At 42.3% G+C, this 19713-nt stretch overlaps 1 protein-coding gene and 1 long non-coding RNA gene across 2 annotated transcripts in view; one reads left to right on the forward strand and one right to left on the reverse strand.

The window, feature by feature from the left end:
- Positions 1 to 19713, forward strand: part of LOC310643071 — a 937169-nt gene that overhangs the window by 167710 nt on the left and 749746 nt on the right. The window lies entirely within an intron of this gene.
- On the reverse strand, positions 1932 to 17782 carry CYP2U1 (cytochrome P450 family 2 subfamily U member 1). The gene is made up of 5 exons (XM_083367096.1): positions 17063 to 17782; positions 14562 to 15197; positions 7337 to 7498; positions 6290 to 6457; positions 1932 to 4500 (listed from the first exon to the last, which is right to left on the reverse strand). Exons 1-5 carry the CDS (start codon positions 17496 to 17498, stop codon positions 4322 to 4324), a joined length of 1581 nt encoding a protein of 526 aa, XP_083223222.1. The 5' UTR covers positions 17499 to 17782; the 3' UTR covers positions 1932 to 4321.

The following is a 19713-nucleotide window of genomic DNA, read 5'->3' on the forward strand; positions in this document are numbered from 1 at the left end:
GGGCATCGTCCGGATGAAGGCACTGGCAAGCAACCTCTGGTGGCCAGGGCTAGATAAAGCTATTGAGGCCCAAGTGCATGGGTGTTACACGTGTCAACAGTCCAGACCAGAGATGCCACAGGCCCCTGTCCACTGATGGGAGGAAACGCAAACACCATGGTCAAGAATCCACGTAGATTTTGCCAGGCCTTTTCAGGGACAGTTGTTTTTAATAGTGGTCGATAGCCACTCTAAACGGTTGGAGGTGGTTCCAATTCCCAATATGACTACTGCAAGGACCATCCAGGTGTTGTGGTCACTGTTTGCAACGCATGGGCTTCCGGACATCTTAGTCTCTTACAATGGATTCCAGTTCACTGCGGCAGAATTCCAGGCCTTCCTCAGGGCCAATCTCATTAGGCACGCCACATCGGCTCCTTTTCACCTGTTGTCAAATGGGCAAACAGAACGGATGGTTCACACAACCAAAGAGTCCCTTAAATGCATTACTACAGGAACTGGCACCACAGGCTGGCTGACTTCTTGACATATTGAATGTGTGTACCATCCAGGGGGAAGGGGTGTAATGTATTGGCCTTTTCTATATGTTGTGTTTGCTTATGTTGCACTGCTTGCTAATTGCTTGAGTTCAATTGCTAAGCGCTAGTTCACGTGTATGCTTGTAACGGTTGCTAGCCAGCCCAGACTGCTTGTCTCCAGCCGGCTAAGTAGGTCTTTGGGTGGAAAACCTCTGCTTTAAACTTATTGGTCGCCGCTTACCGGCCAACCGTATAAATAGCTGCGCAGCAGCTCCCTTGTTGCTTCTGTTATGTTCTGACCTTCAATAAAGCCTGTTGCTGTTTGAATCTCCCATCTTGCTCAATGCCTGCAAAGAACCGGCTACACAACACTTACTTTGATGAGCTGCTTTTGAAATAGCCAAAGCTATTTTGTCAACTTAAGCAACTTTCTCTTGCTTATTAAAGTGAAAATGTCAAGGTTCTTGGATTTCAACTTCCTCATCACTTGTCACTTTTTTTTTAAAATGACTTCTATATTTAATGATGTAGGTTTTTATTACAATAAAAGCACCAAATGATTTCATTGTATTTCCCTTCAAAAGAAAAATTAATCACTGACACTAAAGAGCACAAAGACTCGGATTATAGGAGAGTATTTTGTTCAAATAAATTTTATAGATATAAGCAATTTGGTAAATAGCAATTGAGTATTTGGTAATTCTCACTTTCCAAGAAAATGCTTCAGAATGTATCTGTTAAAATAATAACTCTTCCCTATTTCAGGGTTTTTCAAATATACTAAGTATAAATTCATATATGCTAAGTATAAATATGTGTGCAGATTTAACTTCTTGCCTGCTTCACTTTCTAAAGGCTGGTGATTTTAGCTCACTCTGCATTGTGCCACTGATTTGTTAACTTAGTTGGCTGCACTTGCATAACCCACTGAGGCATAACATACATTGTTTGAAATTATTAGTTTGGGCAATATAGGAGAAATATACCCATGTTACAACTGTTTTACATATATATATATATATATATATATATATATATATATATATATATATATATATATATATATATATATATATATATATATATATATATATATATATATATATATATATATATGGTTCAATTTAAATAAATCATTTGAACTAAGAATTACATGGAATTGTGTAGTCTCATTTCTACTGTTTATAAAAAATACTTGGAGAAAGATTATTAGAATAGTGTCAATTCAGCCACAAATAGAAGGAACACTGGAAGAAAGCATTTGGTTTTCCAGATATTTTGTACTCCCAAGCATTTGAATAGCAATTGAGAAAGGGTAGTAAAATAATTTCTTATATGTTTAATACCCACAGTATGTTTTAAATCAAAATTGTCTTCTCAATAGTCAGTTTTTAATAATATTTTATTTATTATTTTATTTATCTAAAAATTTATTTAGACAAACATATTTCGCACTGTGTCTAAATAGGCACCTTTTAAAAAAAGCAATTCATGATTTCAGATCGTGGATTTTACATTTTCATCCTAAAATTCTAAACAAGACATTCATTTTGAAAACCATTAGACAATATAAAGATTAGCAAGGTATATAGGCAACTAATTCGCCCAGCTCTTACACAGGCCTTTAGTGCCTTCTAAAATGCAAAAACACAGACCTTTGGAATCTGACAAAATTATAAAGTGCTTCAGTAAAAGATTGCTTCATTTACAAGAGAACACACATGCCATACAAAGGATCAGTTGTATTTTGCACAATAAAATTATCTGCCATAGCAGTACTCATCTAAATGTTAGCAGTGCAATTGAAGTACAAGGATTGTCAAAAATGGCCAACTTTCCTTCTTAAAGAATAATTCATTCTGTAAGTTAATTCATATTACACTATATCATAATGCCCTTTCTTTAATTTGAACATTATATTGTATAAACCAGTTAAATATTGTTCATGCAATAAACCACAGGTAAGCAAAAAATGATTCAGTCTGTTCATCAAACCTGCTGATCCATTATTCAGCTACTTTGTGAACTGAAAATGAATGAAAACCCGCCATTCAATTGCAATTACTTTTGATTTTCCATCAAAAAATACAAGCCCCAAATTTTGGCAGTATTTTTTTAAAAATTAGGATAATATGCATGAAAAGGAATAGTTACCTTTCTTACCTCACCCAAGGAAAATTTCTCTCTTTTTAAAAATGCAGTTAATTTAATTAAAACATTGCAAAATAAAGTTCTTTTCAAACATGAGTAAGTGCATCCTCATTTATGTCTCTGTATTTCTATGAAGACAGAAACGGGAAAAAGGGATTCTTTCTCTCTTGTAGAGCATAAAAATGGGGTTAAATACATGTACATCTTTTTTATTATGCTGAATAGCATCTAAATGTTCATCAAAACATTCTGCATTTATGGACCACGAAATATATAGGAAATATAGGAACTAGCAATTTTCTTCCTCTCTCTACATTTTAGTATTTAAAAGCATGGGACTTAAATGTTTTTGCAGGTAAGGATTGCATCCCTGCCTATCTCTCTTATTTCTAAAGGCCTTTTAAAATTAAACTTTATGCCCCAAAATTCTAACTTAAATATTTGTCAACTGAATTATTTTATGTATAGTTCATGCCAGAACAACAATTATAGCTGGTCAAGACTATTCTCCAATAGAAATGGCTGAGCACTAAGGTTCTGGAGGCAAGTACATCTTCTGCCCAATAAAACCCTATTTATCATTGTATTTACTTTGTTTTCCTGAAGCAGTACAGTTGGACCATGATAATGCTGCTTCCTATGGCATTTACACTATGTATTAAACATTTTCAACATAGATGTTATGAGTGGCTTGCTGGTTAAATCAGATTGAGCTTAGCACTGTTTTGCCAGAAACTCAGAATGTGAGCACTTGAGAAATTACCTAAGTTGTGCCAACAAAACATTTGCTTTTAGCAAACAACAGATACCATGAGATAAATCTCGGTAAATATGTATTAAGAATTGAATTGTGGAAGTCCACTCACTGTTTTGCTTTTCTTGATCAGCACAGAGGAACAGTAATTGGGCACAATGATGGTCATCTAGAATCAAAAACATCCCTCTCCAAGAACCCAGGAATCTCACTCCATCTCTTATCACCTTTGATGCTTTACTTTTTTTTTAAAAGCAGCCTTCATGAAGCACGTAAAAGGAGCCAGCCCAAGGATTCTAGGTGCAGGACAGCTATTTTTATTTTGTTTTGTTTTATTTCCTGCTGAAAGTGAAGACAAGTTAGACTTATCCAGGAAGACACCCCACGCCTCACATCCAACAGACTCTGGTTTTTAAGACAGTTTGCAATGCCACTCAAGTTTTTAAGATAACTTGTTATGCATCTTAACTGCCTTTTTAAAAGTTATAATTACATAAGTGCTTTCTGAATCTTTTTTTTGGGGGGGGGGGCTTTTGTATATTGTCATGTGCAAATTAGGTTTCCAGTATTTTCCTTTCCTTTTTATCTATTATAAAAAGGCATTTAGTAACCAATAGTTCCTTTAAGTGTGGCTGCCCAACTTTCTCTCGTTACTCTGCAGCTCTTGAGGTTTACATATTTCAGTTTGTTTCTATAGTTGAAGAATTTCAGTATATCAAGTAGGGAACAGCCCAAGCAAAGGAGAAAGTACTTGATAATTTTTGGATACCCCGTGGGGCAAAAATTCTCTAGCCTGCTTCGGGCTAATGACTAGGTTTTGGTGAAGAACATTTCATTTATAGCCCTGAATTTCATATAGTAACATGAACATCATGCAGCATTTTTCTTGGAAGTTTCCTCATCTCTTTAAGGCAATAAGTTCAAATGGGAAGGGAGCTAATGTTAGGCCGAATTTTCCTTCCATTGATGGTTTCTTTAAGTCTGCAGGATATATAAAGGTGAAACTTTGCATTAGGCTCACAAACATCAAGAAAAGTTCCATCTTGGCAAGCTGTTCTCCCATGCACACTCGTTTGCCTTTAAAAACAAAACAAAAACGGGGGTTACGAGAGACAAAAATGATTTTTCACAATTAATTAGTGCCTAACAGAAAACAGTATTTTTTAAATTTCATTTCAATATAATTCAATTTGATGAAAGGTCATTTGCTTCAAAGAAATGATCAAATGAGGGGTGGAATATTGTAGCCCTCTGTGTGTATTTACTGTATCTGTACGTACATATGAGAAAAAGTGAGAGAATTTCCTCTCTTCAGATCTGCAGATATGAGGACCTCTCCTTCATTCAATCCCAAAGGAAAACATTAGAAAGTTTCCTACAATTAGGGGCATTCTTGTTACTATAGTACTACCATGGAGAAGGTCTGCTCCTGAGAAATTGTTGGAGAATGTCCTTTTCCTTTGAAGACATCAGTGCAATTGTCCCCCTAATGTCTTGGAGCAAATCCGATGAAGAATTTTGAACACTATTGGTGCATTTTATTTATTTATTTTTGGTTAATAATGTCTGATTCTCAGCGACTGCCTGGACAAAATCCTGCAGTTATTTTGGCAAGGTTTTGCAGAAGGCTTTTGCCATTGCCTCCTTCTCAGGACTGACAGAAAGTGACTAGCCCAAGGTCACCTTGCTGGTTTTGTGCCTAGGGCAGGACTCGTACTGACAGTCTCTGATGTCTAGCCTAATCCTTTAACCACTACAGCAAAAAGCTCTCTGTCTCCTACAATTTATTAAACTGAAATTCTAGGTAATTTTTTACCCAGTTTCTAAAATGGTTTTGACAAAAGGCCGCAACATAAAGGAACTGATTCTTAGTGTATAAATATTTTCTGCATTGTTTGTTATTTTTTAGCCCGTTTACTTAAAATATGATGTAGCATTACTGCCATGGAAAGCCATCACCTTATGGAATGAGCATCCAAGGTCATAGTTAAAATGTTCTAAATAGCTTTTGTTTACTGAAAAATAGTAAAAGGGTGATCTAAGGAATGGCAGTAAATATTTGCAGCTAAAAGGCTCTTGGGAAAAACTAGTCTCCTGTCAAATCTGGGAGACAAGGCTGAGGCCCGATCTATATTTTTTTAAATCCCTACATCACCTAATTCAGTGATGCAAAAGTTGCGGCCTTCAAAAACCTTGGGAGATGGCCTGTAAGGCTTGCTGCTAAATTATAACTCAATACAGTCATGGAGAATAATGATAAAATTGCATCACTTCCAACTTATTTTATTTTAAATTGCCATTACGGTAAATTAAATTAATTTCACTGCTTTCATTTGGGGAATCTGGTCCTTTGGCACACTACTCAAGGATCAAGGGCTGCCCCCAGCCCCAATGAAGGTGTACATTGGCCAAAGTCACTGCTTCATTTATTATCCTAACAACATTTCTGCTTTATCCAATATTTGATACCACTTATATGTTAAAAAGCATTTCATGTTTTCTTATCCATGGCATTGTTGCTGTCATCTATTGCAGGGATTCCTTCAGGTCCTGTGCACAACCATAACTTGTGAGTTATGGTTGGCATTTGGGTTCAAGAAATTGAGGTCCTAGTGTTTATGCCAGGTACATGTGAGTGGGCTGGCAGGGTCAGAGGTATGGATAAAAAGAGGGATCAGTTTAGAGCCATTATGAACAAAGTCCAATCCCCCTCGATTGCCACTGAACCTTTTGATGCCTGACAAAATGGCTGCTTCTGACCCCAAAAGGGCCCTCTGCACTGCTCTAGTACAAATAAGTAAGCAGTTGATTTAAAGAACTATCACATTAATGTTGACATAATCTTTACTCTAAACAATTCAATTACCAATTCCAAAAGGAATAAACATTTCTTTTTTGAGAAGCTGGCCGTTCTCATCCAGAAATCTTGCTGGGCAAAAATCATCTGGGTTTTTCCATTTGTTGGGATCTCTGTGCACAGACCACAAGTTAGGAATGATTACACTACCCTTTGGAATAGTGTATCCCTGAAGCTCTGAAAGGAGAAAGAAAAAAACTCAGATCAGAATATACCTACCACCAAATAAAGTACCAGTTCATAACTAGAACATCAAAATTGAAGCAATTCTCCTCTATAGGTGAATTTCCTTTCCTCCTTTATAGCTCTCATTTACTGAAATCAACAGACATTAAAATACTGTTTTATTTTGCCTAATTAAAATGGTTGTTTGTTATTACAATATATATAGGTGTGTTCATGGAAGAGAGAAATGTAAATGTAAGGGAGACTAATTAAACCATAAGATCATAAACATAAATGCCAGGCTTTTTGTAAACATTACAGCCTCTTGAAACATGCTTTCAGCTATAGCAGGCAATCCAAATCAACTTTAGTCCTTGTTTGCTTTCCCTTCCTATAAAACTTCCCAAGTTGCCACTAAACTATAGTTCCTACGGTGATAGAATAAGAAAATTAAGTATTTACAACAATTAAATAAAGAATCACCCCCCTGTAAAAATGAAAGCAAAAGCAAGTTATTTTAATTGTTAGATTAATATCCTACTTTTCATTCAGAAACTTAAGGTACTAAGCACAATATTCCCTCCTTTATTTTTAACCATAACAACAACTCTGAGAGGGTTGAACTAAAGATTGGCCCAGAATTACCAGTAAACATCTATACTCGAAGAAGGACTTGAACTTGGGCATCCCTTGTCCTACTTTTAACAGGTTAACTACTAGCTATCCTGGAATTTGTAGCAACACACAGAACAGCATGTTGCTCATTTTAGTTTTTCAACTTTCTACTGAATGTATTGTTTTTCAGCCAAATGAACTTGTAGCATCATCAGGATGCATCAGGAAAGAAAAGCATCATCAAGCTGACAGCATTATCTACTCTCCAGTACTGACCAGTAGTTTCTGAGGCCATCCGAGGAATAGAAAGAGGGACAACCACTGTCATCCTTTGAACTTCCATAATAGTTGCTTCTGTTAAGGGCATGTGCACCTTATCAGCCAGGGTGGGAGGTCTGTTGCACCCAATTACCAATTCAATTTCTTCTTGAACCTTTCCTGTGAAAATAAATAAATAGTAAAGCAATTGTTTTGGGTGAGCAGAGAACTGGTTCATCAGTGATCTAACTGAAAGAGAAGATGGACGGTTATTGGATATAGACTTGCATGATACAGGTCCAGAAGAGTGACGCAAGCTGCTCTTCTGGATGGGAATCCCTTTAATCTTGTATTTGTCTCCTCTGTCAGGAATATCTGTGCACTGATTACTTTTAGTTGTGCTTTAGTACTTTCGAAAAATAACGTCTTTGTTAATTTGTTTCACTGAAGCTGGGATTTCATTCTGTCTGCACACATAGGAAATAGGAATAAAACAGCAATTCTCTCATTGATACGGATATGTAAGTACTGCCCCCAACGTATCATTATCAGGGTCTTGGCTTTTTGTCTGTTTGTTTGTAAGTAAATGATTTGGAATTAAGGTTTGATGGTGAAGCAGATATGCCTGCTGACGTTATCAAAATGTTCAGGGTAGACATAGCAAAAAAAGGGTTGTGAATTGTCCTGAAAATTTGTCCAAAGTGAGCAAAATATCTTCAAATGCAGTTTAATGTAAACTTATCAAATTATGTATTTTGGCACAAAACACCCATTTTCACCTATACCTTAATGGAACTATGCCAACAGTGATCAGAAATTGGGCTGCTTAACTTGGAAAAATTAAGTTAACGGCAAACATGGCAAAGGTATACAAAATCATGAGTGGCAGCACTGATAACATCAAAAAATAAAGCTTTGGCCCTTTCCTGACAATGTTAACCTGAGGTCAGTCATTTGTTTTGCATATGGCTGAGGGTTTGCTTTCCAATAACAGGAAATTCATAGCAATGATTAACACCCCCTTGAACTCCCGGTTTCAAAGGTTTTCTAGAAATGTGCATTGTTCATTTTTATGTAACTCTTAACGTAGGCCATGAAATTGCAGCCAGATGAAAACTACATTTGGGAGGCGTAACGCTTAGAAAGCGGTGCCTTGTTGTGTACTTCCTTGGTTAAGAAAAAGATATGAACTGTGTTGATTAAGGAGATCTGATGGCAGACTAATTGTTGCGGGGTTGTTATTCAATATGGTGGACAAATAAAGCAAAATGGAATTAACTGGAAAAAAAGAAACTAATTGCACAGATTCATGATCATAATAGAAGGAATTCTATTTCATACAGTACATAGAGTTCACTGCTAAGATGGATGATTTCCAAAGGGGATTAGACAAATTCATAGAGAATCAGTTGACTAATGGCTACAAATTGCATTTATAGACAGTATGTCTTAAATACTGGTTTCTGGAAAATGAGAGAAGAGGGCTTTACACAGGATTGTAAGCTTCCTGAATATATCTACCTGACCACTGTGAGACATAAAATGCTGGAATAAATGGGCCCAAGGCCTGAATCAGCATATATTCTTACCCTGGAGTATTTCAAAATAAATTTGGAGGGGGAAAAAACTATTTACACAGCTTTAATGCCAACTAAATGTCAAACACTGCCCTCTTCTGCCTAAAGCAGAAATCTGAAATTCTAAAATGTGTTAGAAAACAAATAAGCCAAAACATTAAATGAATGAAATGTTTTTACAAAAAACATTTTTGTTTTATTACGGATATTTTTGTCTAAGATTTGGTATTTTTCATTATCTGGATGTCTGGATTCTTAAAATGGCACAGTGGAAATAAGCTAGCATCCAGTCATAGTGCAGAAAAGTATATGGGGATAATGTTTTGGTTTTAAAACAATGTTAAATCTATCCTGGGGTTTGCATTATAACTTTTCTGCATTTCATGCCTTCAAGATGGGGAGAATGGGTCATCAATTTTCAGCAACAAGGGTCTGCAAAGACAGAGAAGCAAGCTGTCTAAATCTGTTATAGAATATCCTATATTCATTTACTGAAGACTTGAAACTTGAAAGATGTTCAGTCAACAATTTGCTATCATCATGTGAACTTTGCTTTTAGTAAAAAATATTTACTTACTTTTTATTCATTAAATCGTTCACTTAATTGCTCAAGACTTACCCGTTTCACAAAAAAATCAAAACATCCATAATAAAAGCGACACAGAGAAACAAACAAAGCAAGATAGTGATATCCTATTATTCCTCCAATTGACTTTTGAAATTTTGTTTAAGCAACTGTTGGGAAGACAACCACAGAGGCGGCTAATCTTGCTTTCAGGATAGGCCAGGGGTCGGCAACCTGTAACAGCAAAAGAGCCACTCGGAACCGGTTCCGTCACAAAAAAACACCTGGAAGCCGTAAAATGTGCACGCGCATGCGCAGAACAACATGCTTAATTGAAGAGTGGAGCCTAAGGCAAGACATGCACCAGCCCTGCCCCCATCCACTTCTGGTATGGATGGCTCTGCCTTCCTGGCTTTTCCTCCCCTCAGAAAAGACTGCTCTTCCCCCGCCCTGCGGTCTCCCTCTCTGGGACTTCCTTCTTTCCGCCTTTTGGCGTGAAGGTTCCGAAGGAGCAAAGGAGGAGGCTGACGGGTAGAAGGAGCTGCTGCGGCAAATCTTCTGAGACTTTGTGAAAGAGGGAGGCGGTGGTGGGATTAAAGTAAAACGGGGGGGGGAGGTTGAGGAAACCCAGTAGAAGCCTACATCAGAGGGCGAGCAAGAAAGGCAAAATCGGGGAGAGGAAGAAAGCTTTCGGGGCTTGCCCAGCAGCCAGCTGCTCCCCACTCTCAGAAATCGCCACGGCAGGAGTGGAAAGAAGCGGGGGAACGCCTCTCTCCCCAGTCTACCAAGCAAATAAAAGTTGAATGCAGCAGCTGGCAGGCAGGGACCGCGAGGAGCAGCCAGGATTGGAGGAGCAGAAGTCAACACTGCCAAAGAGGAGGAAAGAAAGGAAAAGTGGGGGTCTTTAAATAGTCATGCCCACTTTTCCCCCTTTTTATCTTATTTTTTGCAATGACCGGTTGCAGATATTCACGTGTATGCTTGTCAGGTTTGGAACCTTCGTTTAAGTCTGTGCATGTGCAGACATAGGCTGACTCCTCGTCTCCTGCCCTTGCTGCCTCTCGTCTCTCTGCCTCTCTCTCTGCCACTTAAAGCCATCCTGCACTTAAATCCAGACCCTCCTTCTTTCCCCCCTTCTCTCTCTCTCTCTCTCTCTCTCTCTGTTTGTGTGTGTGAGAGAGAAAGAGAAACCAAGTCCGTTGGTTTACCAGTGAGCCACCGCCACCTCATCTCCTGCCCTTGCTGCCTCTCCTGTGGAGACGCGTTTGTGTCTCTCTGTGCCACTCAAACCATCCTGCAGTGGTTTCAATCGGCCCCTTCATTGCCAAGTGTCCCCATGGAAGTCAATGAAGGTCTGTGGCGCCTCAAAAGGCCAGCTGTGGCGCCTTCAAGTCTGTTAGTTTTAATGGCAAGCCACCGCTTCCTGCAGCTCCACACCAACTTTTTTCACTCTGAATTGCGGCCCGCGAGGATTCCTCTCCTCACAGCTGCCACGCCGGTTCGTCCCTCGCCCTGTTGGTGGCGTGAGCTGCGAGCCACGGGGATGCCTCACCCCGGCGCCGGCCTACCTCCACTGGCTCCTCTGTGCTCCGGCTGTGCCGACAATGTCAGAGCCATGCTGAGCAGCATCCTGGAGCTGGCCCAGCCTCGGCCGATGAGCCCCTGTCCGCACAGTCCGCTCATCAGGCCGCCAGGCTTCCTGGCAGCACATCCCGCTGGGCAGGTATGCTAGGGAGGCGGCGGTCTGGCATTGTTTCCCCCCCCTCATGCATGTGTGTGTGTTGGACCCACGGGGAACAGCTGGTAGAGGCAGTGGCAGTCTGACGTTGTTTCTCCTCCTCCTCTGTTTGTGTGTCGGACCCGCAGGGAATGGCTGGTAGAGGTGGAAGCAGTTTGGCATTTGCGTCTGTGCGTTGAGCCCGTGGGTCTGACACACACACACACACGAGCGGGGGAAACAACGCCGGACCGCCGCCTCCCTTGCGGGATGTGCTGCCAGGAAGCCTGGTGGCCCGATGAGTGGACCGTGCAGACCGTGGCCCATCGGCCGAGGCCGGGCCAACTCTGGGATATTGCCAGTCAGTGAGAAGCTCGGCGCGGTTCTGACATCGTGGGCACAGCCGGAGCACAGAGGAGCCAGCGGAGGCGGGCCAGTGACGGCGCCGGGGCAAGGTGTCCCCGCGGCTTGCAGCTCATGCCACCAAGGTAAGGGACGAACCGGCGTGGCAGCTGTGGGGAGAGGAATCCTCACGGGCTGCAATTCAGAGTGAAAGAAGGCAGTGCGGAGCTGCAGGAGGCGGTGGCTCACCAGTAAAACCAACAGACTTGGAGGCACTGCGGCTGGCCTTTCGAGGCGCTGTGGACCTCCACTGACTTCCATGAGGGCGCTTGGCAATGAAGGGGCTGATTGCGGCCGATTGAAACCGCTGCAGGATGGTTTGAATGGCACAGAGAGACATAAACACATCTCCACAGGAGAGGCAGCAAGGGCAGGAGACGAGGAGGCGGCAATGGCTCGCTGGTAAACCACCGGACTTGCTCTCTCTCTCTCTCTCTCTCTCACACACACACACACACACACACAGAGAAGGGGGAAAAGGAGGAGGAGGTCTGGCAGCACCCGAGACTCCATATGCTGCTCAGAAACACACCACCACTCCCGCACACCCCATCTGACCGACCCACTCACCTTTCCACCAGTCCTCCCATCCCTTCCTCCGCTGCCGCCACGTGCAGTCTGAAGAAAAGAGGTTTGTGGACAGTCCCACAAACCAAAGAACTTCAACCAATCAATTCAAACTTCACAAGTTTGTTTTTTTTCGTGAGAAGTTTGAATTGATTGGTTGAACTTTTTTAGTCCCACTTTTTTTTTTGGACTGCACATGGCGGAGGAGGACTGGGAGCCGCATGCGGCTGAAAGAGCCACATGCGGCTCCAGAGCCACGGGTTGCCGACCCGTGGGATAGGCTGTTCCAGAATATTGGGGCCATTAGTGAAAAACACCCTTTGCCTTTTCTAGCACCAAACCCTCTCATTTCACAAGATTGGGATACCACAAGCAGTTTTTCCAAGAAAAAAAATACTTTGGATGGGCCAACTCTAGTTGGAGCTGGCATTAAAGACATAGTTTAGACCAGCACCTGGAAAATTGGGAGTCAGTACAAGAGCAGTAATTATATGCTCATAGCAACAAACACAAGCCAAGCATTTTTAACCTTGAGTGGCAATAATAATGTAAGTCACCATTGTCAGGTCATTGTGCTCCAAGAAAGGATGCAAGTGTGCACCAGTGAAGATTGGCAAGAGCCACATTTCCACCCAAGCATGGAATAGTAGGTATGACTCGAGGAACATCTCCACATTGCAATCCGACTACCTCAATGGTTGTACTTTTCTGTCAAGAGATACTACTTGAACAGCCAAAATACACTGATGTACAAACAACTTCTTTCTTGGATTTAATTTTAGCCTGTATGTCCATTCAGCTTCATACATTGGGATGAGACTTCTATAGTGCAATAGTGATATAATTAATATCATTTGCATATTAAGGATATTTCAGTTCAAACTGGCAGATTACATGTCCTAGAACCTTCAAGTAGATGGTAAAAAGCAGCAGGGAGACCAAATCCTACAGCACAAATCCTACAATCCACCATGCTGACTTTTCCTTCCCCCGTGACCACTAACTGAAACTATCCTCCAAGTCTTCTTCTTCTTGATTTCCTCTTTTACCACTTCAGGCACTGAATAAGGAACAGAAGTAGAGCAAAATAGTGCCTTCAGTCCACAACACATAAGACAGTTCAAAAGGACATGATGGCTCATAGAATCAGAGGCTGCTGACATCCGATAAGATTAGTGGAGTGCATTACTCCAACTGAGACCAGAAAGTAATGCCATCTTTGCCCCAAGACCAGATCTGAACTCTGAATGAAAAGAGTTCAGATGATTCACTTCTTTTAAAGCACCTTACAGCTAAATCCACAACGTACTACCTTCCCCCAAAGAATAGGTTGCATGCTGGGCATTAGCTGTTGAGAACTGTTGGATATAAATAGGCTTTTTCAGAGTGGTGGAGCCACAGTAAGCTTCAAGATGGCATTTCCTAAACCCTTATTTCCTCTTGGCTTCAGCTCATCAGCCTCAACTTCCCACAGCCTCACAAAGGACTCATGAGATCACCTTGAGAGTGTTTATAGTCTCTCTCTTTCTGCCTATTATTGTTTCAGCTTTTTTAAAAAAAAAATAGTTCAAAGTTGATCTGAGTATACCAGCATTTCCCATTTCTTTGACACATCCTATTAACACAGTTTGACCTAGAATATACTTTTAATGCAATCCTCTCTTGAGGCAGTAACACTGCATGGCTAGCTGAACAATCTCCAATGTTTGATTGTTTGAACAACAAAGACACTTTCTATCTTCCTTAAATATTTTACTATTTAGCACCAGGGTGAGCAACTTTCTTGAGATCAATGAGAACATAAATGAGGTATGGTATCAGTGAAGCAATCAGGCTACCATTTTCAGACCTTCTGGGGAGCAGAGTTGGGATTAAGGGACTCATACTGCCCAATGAGAGAAAAACCTAAGTTTGCATATACAGTAATTATTTATGAAAAAACTTTAAAACATCAGTTCCAATATGGCTGTCTTGGAAGATTCCTTTGTTTCATTTCTGCCTCCTGAGAAAAAACAGTTTTGTCTAATCTTTTATAGAATGTTTTAAATAGATACTGTATGTCTCTTTGCATTGTGGAACATAACCCATAATTCTACAACATACAGAGGACTTTCATCTGGGACTTCCATCTCAGATATCTTGCCTATTCCAAATTCAGCACGTTTTGCTAAGAGGCTCTTGATCCGCTCTCCCGCTTCTCGCATAGAATTGCCCTTCTTCCTTTTTAAAGCACAACTCCCCAAAAAGAGAGCAAAGCAAGAAAAAAATAGCTGCTCCCTTTCCCCCCGTCATTGTTCATTTTCTTAAACATCTTGGAAAGCCCAACCCCACCCACCCACCCACCCGAAAAGCTTTGAATTACTGGCTTCAAAGTAGGTTCCACAGGAAATGTAGATAAAATCAGATGCAACGTACTTTGCTCTTGTGGGTGAAGTGACATGTAAAGAAGGCTCCAGAGTAGTGTGTTGGATGTAGTTTCTGTGCCTGCAATGAAAAGGTCTGCAATAATGAAGAACAGGTAATCTTCATTAAAACTAGTTTCCCCATTGATCTTCTTCTCCTCATCCGAATGCAGGAGATACATATCAATGAAATCTCGGGGACACTGGGCATCCAGGTTTTCCCTGTGCTGTTTAATGATGTTTTTCAAGAAAGCTGTGATATCCTGCACAGTCTGCCTGAATTTTCGGAAAGGTCCAAAAGGAAGATAAAAGAGCCAGGGGCAAACGTTAACCAACAGTGCCCGACTATTCAGTGCCCACTCTAGTGCCCATGAGATAAGATTTAGCATGTTCATGAACTCTGCATCGTCATAATCAAAGCGCCTACCCAAGGCCATTGAGCAGATCACATTGGACACTGCATTGCCAATAATAGGGAAAGGATTGAATTGCTCCTCTCCATGTTTCAGGATCTCTTCTTTCACATACTTGAATTCTTCAATGATTTTAGGCTCTAGACTGTGCTTTCCTAATCCAAAGTGACGGAGAGTTGAGTGGGAAAACTTCCTTTGTGTTTTCCATACTGGATTATAAGGCGCAAACACCAAACCTGTTTGGAGAAAAGAACATTTAAGATTTGAAATAGGCCTTCTTTGAATCCTTGGAAATCTTGTCTGCAGCTTCTTTCACTCCAAAGACACAATAACGTTGGGGATAAAGGGCTTTGATAAAAGAGTTACTGTACACAGCCTAAGGTGCTAGGTCTGCATGTAGGCTCTAGAATAGATCTCCAAAAATTATTCCAAATTTTATTTTTAAAATGTGACAGAAGATAAAATGTTTAAAATACAAGACTGGAAGCTAATCATATTTTTTTTAAAATCCCATTTATATCCCGCCCTTCTCCGAAGACTCAGGGTGGCTTACAATCTAAAGCACAAATCAATGTGCTTAGGAATAGCCTTTATTCTATGTATATGCCTGCTTATTAGGGCTTTCGCGCGCCCCCCCCCACGGCATTATTACAAAGTCAGCTTATTGCCCCCAACAATCTGGGTCCTCATTTTACCTACCTCGGAAGGATGGAAGGCTGAGTCAACCTTGAGCCTGGTGGGACTCGAACCTGTACTAATTGCAGGCAGCTGGTGTTACTTAAGGAGGCATTAGCCCACTGCTCCACCAAGTTACACTAAATAAAATGCAGCTTATATTTGGGAGAAACACGTTTATTTTTAGGAGTGCACACCACTTCACAACCAAGTGCATCCTTTGATATGGAAAAACTGAACATCCCTACTTTATGCAATGAACAGAGCATAAATCTTGCACCCAATCTTTCATTTCCTAGAGAAGCATCTTTGAAATCACTGAAATTTTATTAGGTTTTAGAAACAGAGCAAGCTGCTTTAAGAGTGTGTCAGAATATTTGCTCCTCTAGCCACTTCTGTAAATTTGCCAATCTCTTATTCAATGGTGCTGTTTAAAATTTCATTTTTCCAAAACAGTCATTTTTGAGATATACCATAAAGTGTCTTTGGGATGCTGAAATGCTCTAATAATACGTTGTCCTTACTGGCTAATAAGAGCATGGGAATACAGTTCTAATCTTTCATGTGTACTTGTTGAGCTCAGAGATAGTACCATTGATGTCATGGGGCAGTAAACAATTGGGTTTGTTATAGATTTCTGAACTCACATAAAAAGGTTTCAGCAATCTCAGAAACCTTCAACAAACAAAATAGGCTTTTAACACATTTCAATTATTAATTGATAAGGTACACGCAATACTTATAATCTGCCTTACTTGTATATTGCATCTGCAGAACATCCTGTCTCCTCCTTTTCCACCACCCTAATTCGAATCCTCCATTAATCTAACCCTTTTATGCAGCTTATTAAGTGAACTGCAGGTCACAAATCCATATATCCTTTAATGTAATTTGTTACTTGGAAAAAGCTGCCCCAAACTCCCTTCTTTAAATGAATCTTTTAATTTCAGCCATTTTAGCAAGCCTTCACTTCTCCGTGTCCTGCCTTGTGGTAAGTATGCTGCAGAGTGCTGTGATGTTTACACATTAGTTACAAGTCTGACTGAGCCTTTACTTCCTCAAAAAGTGTGCTTATAACAGAAGCCTAAGACTTAGTTCACACATAATGCTAACTGTGGAGTCCTTGGTGCTCTCTAAGCTGCTTGTTTTCTTGCAAATGTTTCATTAGCAAACTAGGTAACATCAGTGCTAGTAAATGAGTCATTAAAAAAAAACAGCTTTAGGGAAGGAATAAAGGTTTCTCTTCCACTCGCCACACCTGCCAAAGTAAGGATCGGGGATGGGCCTTCCGGACAGGGGAATCCTTCCCACCATCACCCCCAGACCCAGTTCCTGAGCGCGCGCCAGCCGCCCGCAAGAGGCGGAAGGGTCCCCGATCAAAGCCCGCCGCCCCGTCGAACCACCGCCCGCCCCACCGCCCCGTTACCCTTCTTCTCGGTGAGGATGGCCACCAAGGGCACACTGGGGCGGTCGCTGAAGATCTCGGCCTGAGTGACCAGAGCATCCCGGACAGCCTCAAAGTCGCTAAGCACAATGACGTGGTGGCTGCCCAAGTCTATTCGGAAGATGCTGCCGTACATCTTGGCCAGCCCGGTGAGCAGCACATGCATCGGCGTTGGTCTTTCCTCCTTCTTGCGGGGCGCAAAGACACCGACCACATGCAGTTTTTTAGGCAGCAGGGCGAAGGCGAGGTTGCCCACCAGGGGCCAGGGCTTGGGGCCAGGTGGAAGTCGCTGCAGAGACTGGCGGCCCAGCAGCCACCACAAGGCCAGCAGCAGCCCGGCGGCTCCAACCATCGCCGCTCTAACGGTATCCGCTGCTAGAGAAGCAGGCGGCTCCTCCGCGCTGGCCACCGCGGCCATCCTGTCCGAGCCAAACGGCGAACCCAGCAGCAGGTCCAGCGCGCCGACAAGGGCCAACCTGTTAGGGGCGCCCGCTACAGTAGCCTCTTATCCTCTGGGCTACCGTGGACTCGCCTTCGCTTCCCCGGGCTGTTGCAGTAGCCCCTCCTTTGACTGGCTGCCTGGCGGGGAGGAAAGGAGCAATGAGAGCTTGTGGGAAACTCCCCCGAGTTGTGACGTCGTTTAATCAAAAGAGGATTTTCTGCTCGGAGCCTCCGGAGTTTGGAGCGCCTCTCGGGCGGGCCGCGGCGGCCTGGTTGCAGCGCGGAGACCTGGTTCTTAAAAGGCCGTGCGATGCAGCGACTGCAGTTGGCGCTGACTGCACGTGGCAGCCTGTAGAGATCAAGCGTGTCTGCGAAATTGGGGGTTGGATGGGGGAGGAAAGAGCATTGAGTGAGATGGAACAGCAAAAAAATAAAATAAAATAAAATTGAGCAAAAAATAAAACGAGCCCGGGATAAAAAGAAGGAATTAATGAAATAAGGTACACATTCGAAATCGGTGTTGCCCTTTTTTCTAGCATAAAAACAATTATAGTACAATTGGATATGTAGCCTTATTCATCGAACTGAATTTGCCCTTGTAATATTTATCAATTATTTTGTTTTGTTTTTTTAATCCCATTTATATCCCGCCCTTCTCCGAAGACTCAGGGTGGCTTACAATCTAAAGCACAAATCAATGTGCTTAGCAATAGCCTTCATTCTATGTATATGCCTGCTTATTAGGTCTTTCGCCCCCCCCCCCCAGCAGCATTATTACATAGTCTGCTTATTGCCCCCAACAATCTGGGTCCTCATTTTACCTACCTCGGAAGGATGGAAGGCTGAGTCAACCTTGAGCCTGGTGGGACTCGAGCCTGCACTAATTGCAGGCAGCTGGTGTTATGTTTGACCAGAACCGTAAACAAGGCTGTGGGAAAAATCCAGAGAAAGAAATATTTTGGGAAATATTAAAAAGGCAGAATATATTTCTCCAAAGGATCTTAAAGGCACAGTGGTGTAGCGTGGGGGGTGCAGGGGGGGCCGGCTGCACCGGGCGCAACATCTGGGGGGGGCGCGCTCGCACTGAGCTGCTCAGGGAGCCCCAAGGGCTGCACAGAGTTGGCTTGGCTCCGCTCTCGAGCTGCTCTTTCTTGCAAAGCGAAATGAGTCCGGCAGGTGAGATGGGCGGCCACATAAACTGAATAAAATAAATAGAAGTGGCCAACTCTCCGCCCAGGCTCAGGCCAACCGCAAGCGCCCCGCAGGCGCCCTGGCAGGTTTGGCCGAGCGAAGACGGACCCGCTGGCCGGCCGGCCTAGCTTCGTGTGCATGTGTGGCTTTATTTAGCGGGGCTCATGTGCGAGCTTGAATGCAGCGGCTCTTGCAGGTCGGAGCCCCGCCCAGCCGCCCTCGAGAGGGACCCGGAAGCATCCCGCATGCGCGCGACTCTTCTTGGAAAGTCTACGCCGCTGCGGGGCGCGTCTTTTCAGCAGTGCCGTGACATCACCGCACGCCCGCCCCTCTATTTCCGCTTCCGGTTGCCTTGCCCCGGGTGCTGACAACCCACGCTACGCTACTGTAAAGGCAGAATCCCCCCCCAAGTGTCTCTGCCCCAAACATAAAGATGGTCTGCAGAAATGCAGATGTGATAATCTTGTTCAGAAAGATTGGAGCCAGGAAGCTTGGATTAGAAATCCAAATCCTCACACCAAACATCCAGGAAAAATCTCAGGGAAGAAGGATATGACCTTTGGGATATAATAGGATTAACCCGCCACCATCAGAATACCAGAAAGGCACACTCAGGCTCAGGTCAAAGTTCATGCCGTGGGAACAACTCCAAACAAAAGCTCAAGAAGGTATAAAAACCCACCACTCCTTACTATATGTGGACAGTTTTCCCAGAGCCATCACTTTATGTGGCTCTCCTCTTCAATAAACTGCAATCTTCTTTGTAAAGCAGTCTCCATTTTGCTTATTCCCAAGTTGGACTGGACCCTGATGGAAGATTTTTCTTTCAACAAGGCTGTTACCATAGCACGTTACACAAACCAACCTATTTTTGGCTCATTGTGGTAGACAAACAAGGAAATTGAGTTATGAAAAGTCTGAGTAAATAAACACTGGTAAAAATATGAGCATAGCCACACCCTAATTAGATCCTTATTCACTGTAAAGATTACAGAAGAATC

The sequence above is a fragment of the Vipera ursinii genome, assembly GCF_947247035.1.
Source record: "Vipera ursinii genome assembly, chromosome: 7".
NCBI classification, from domain to species: Eukaryota; Metazoa; Chordata; class Lepidosauria; order Squamata; family Viperidae; genus Vipera; species Vipera ursinii.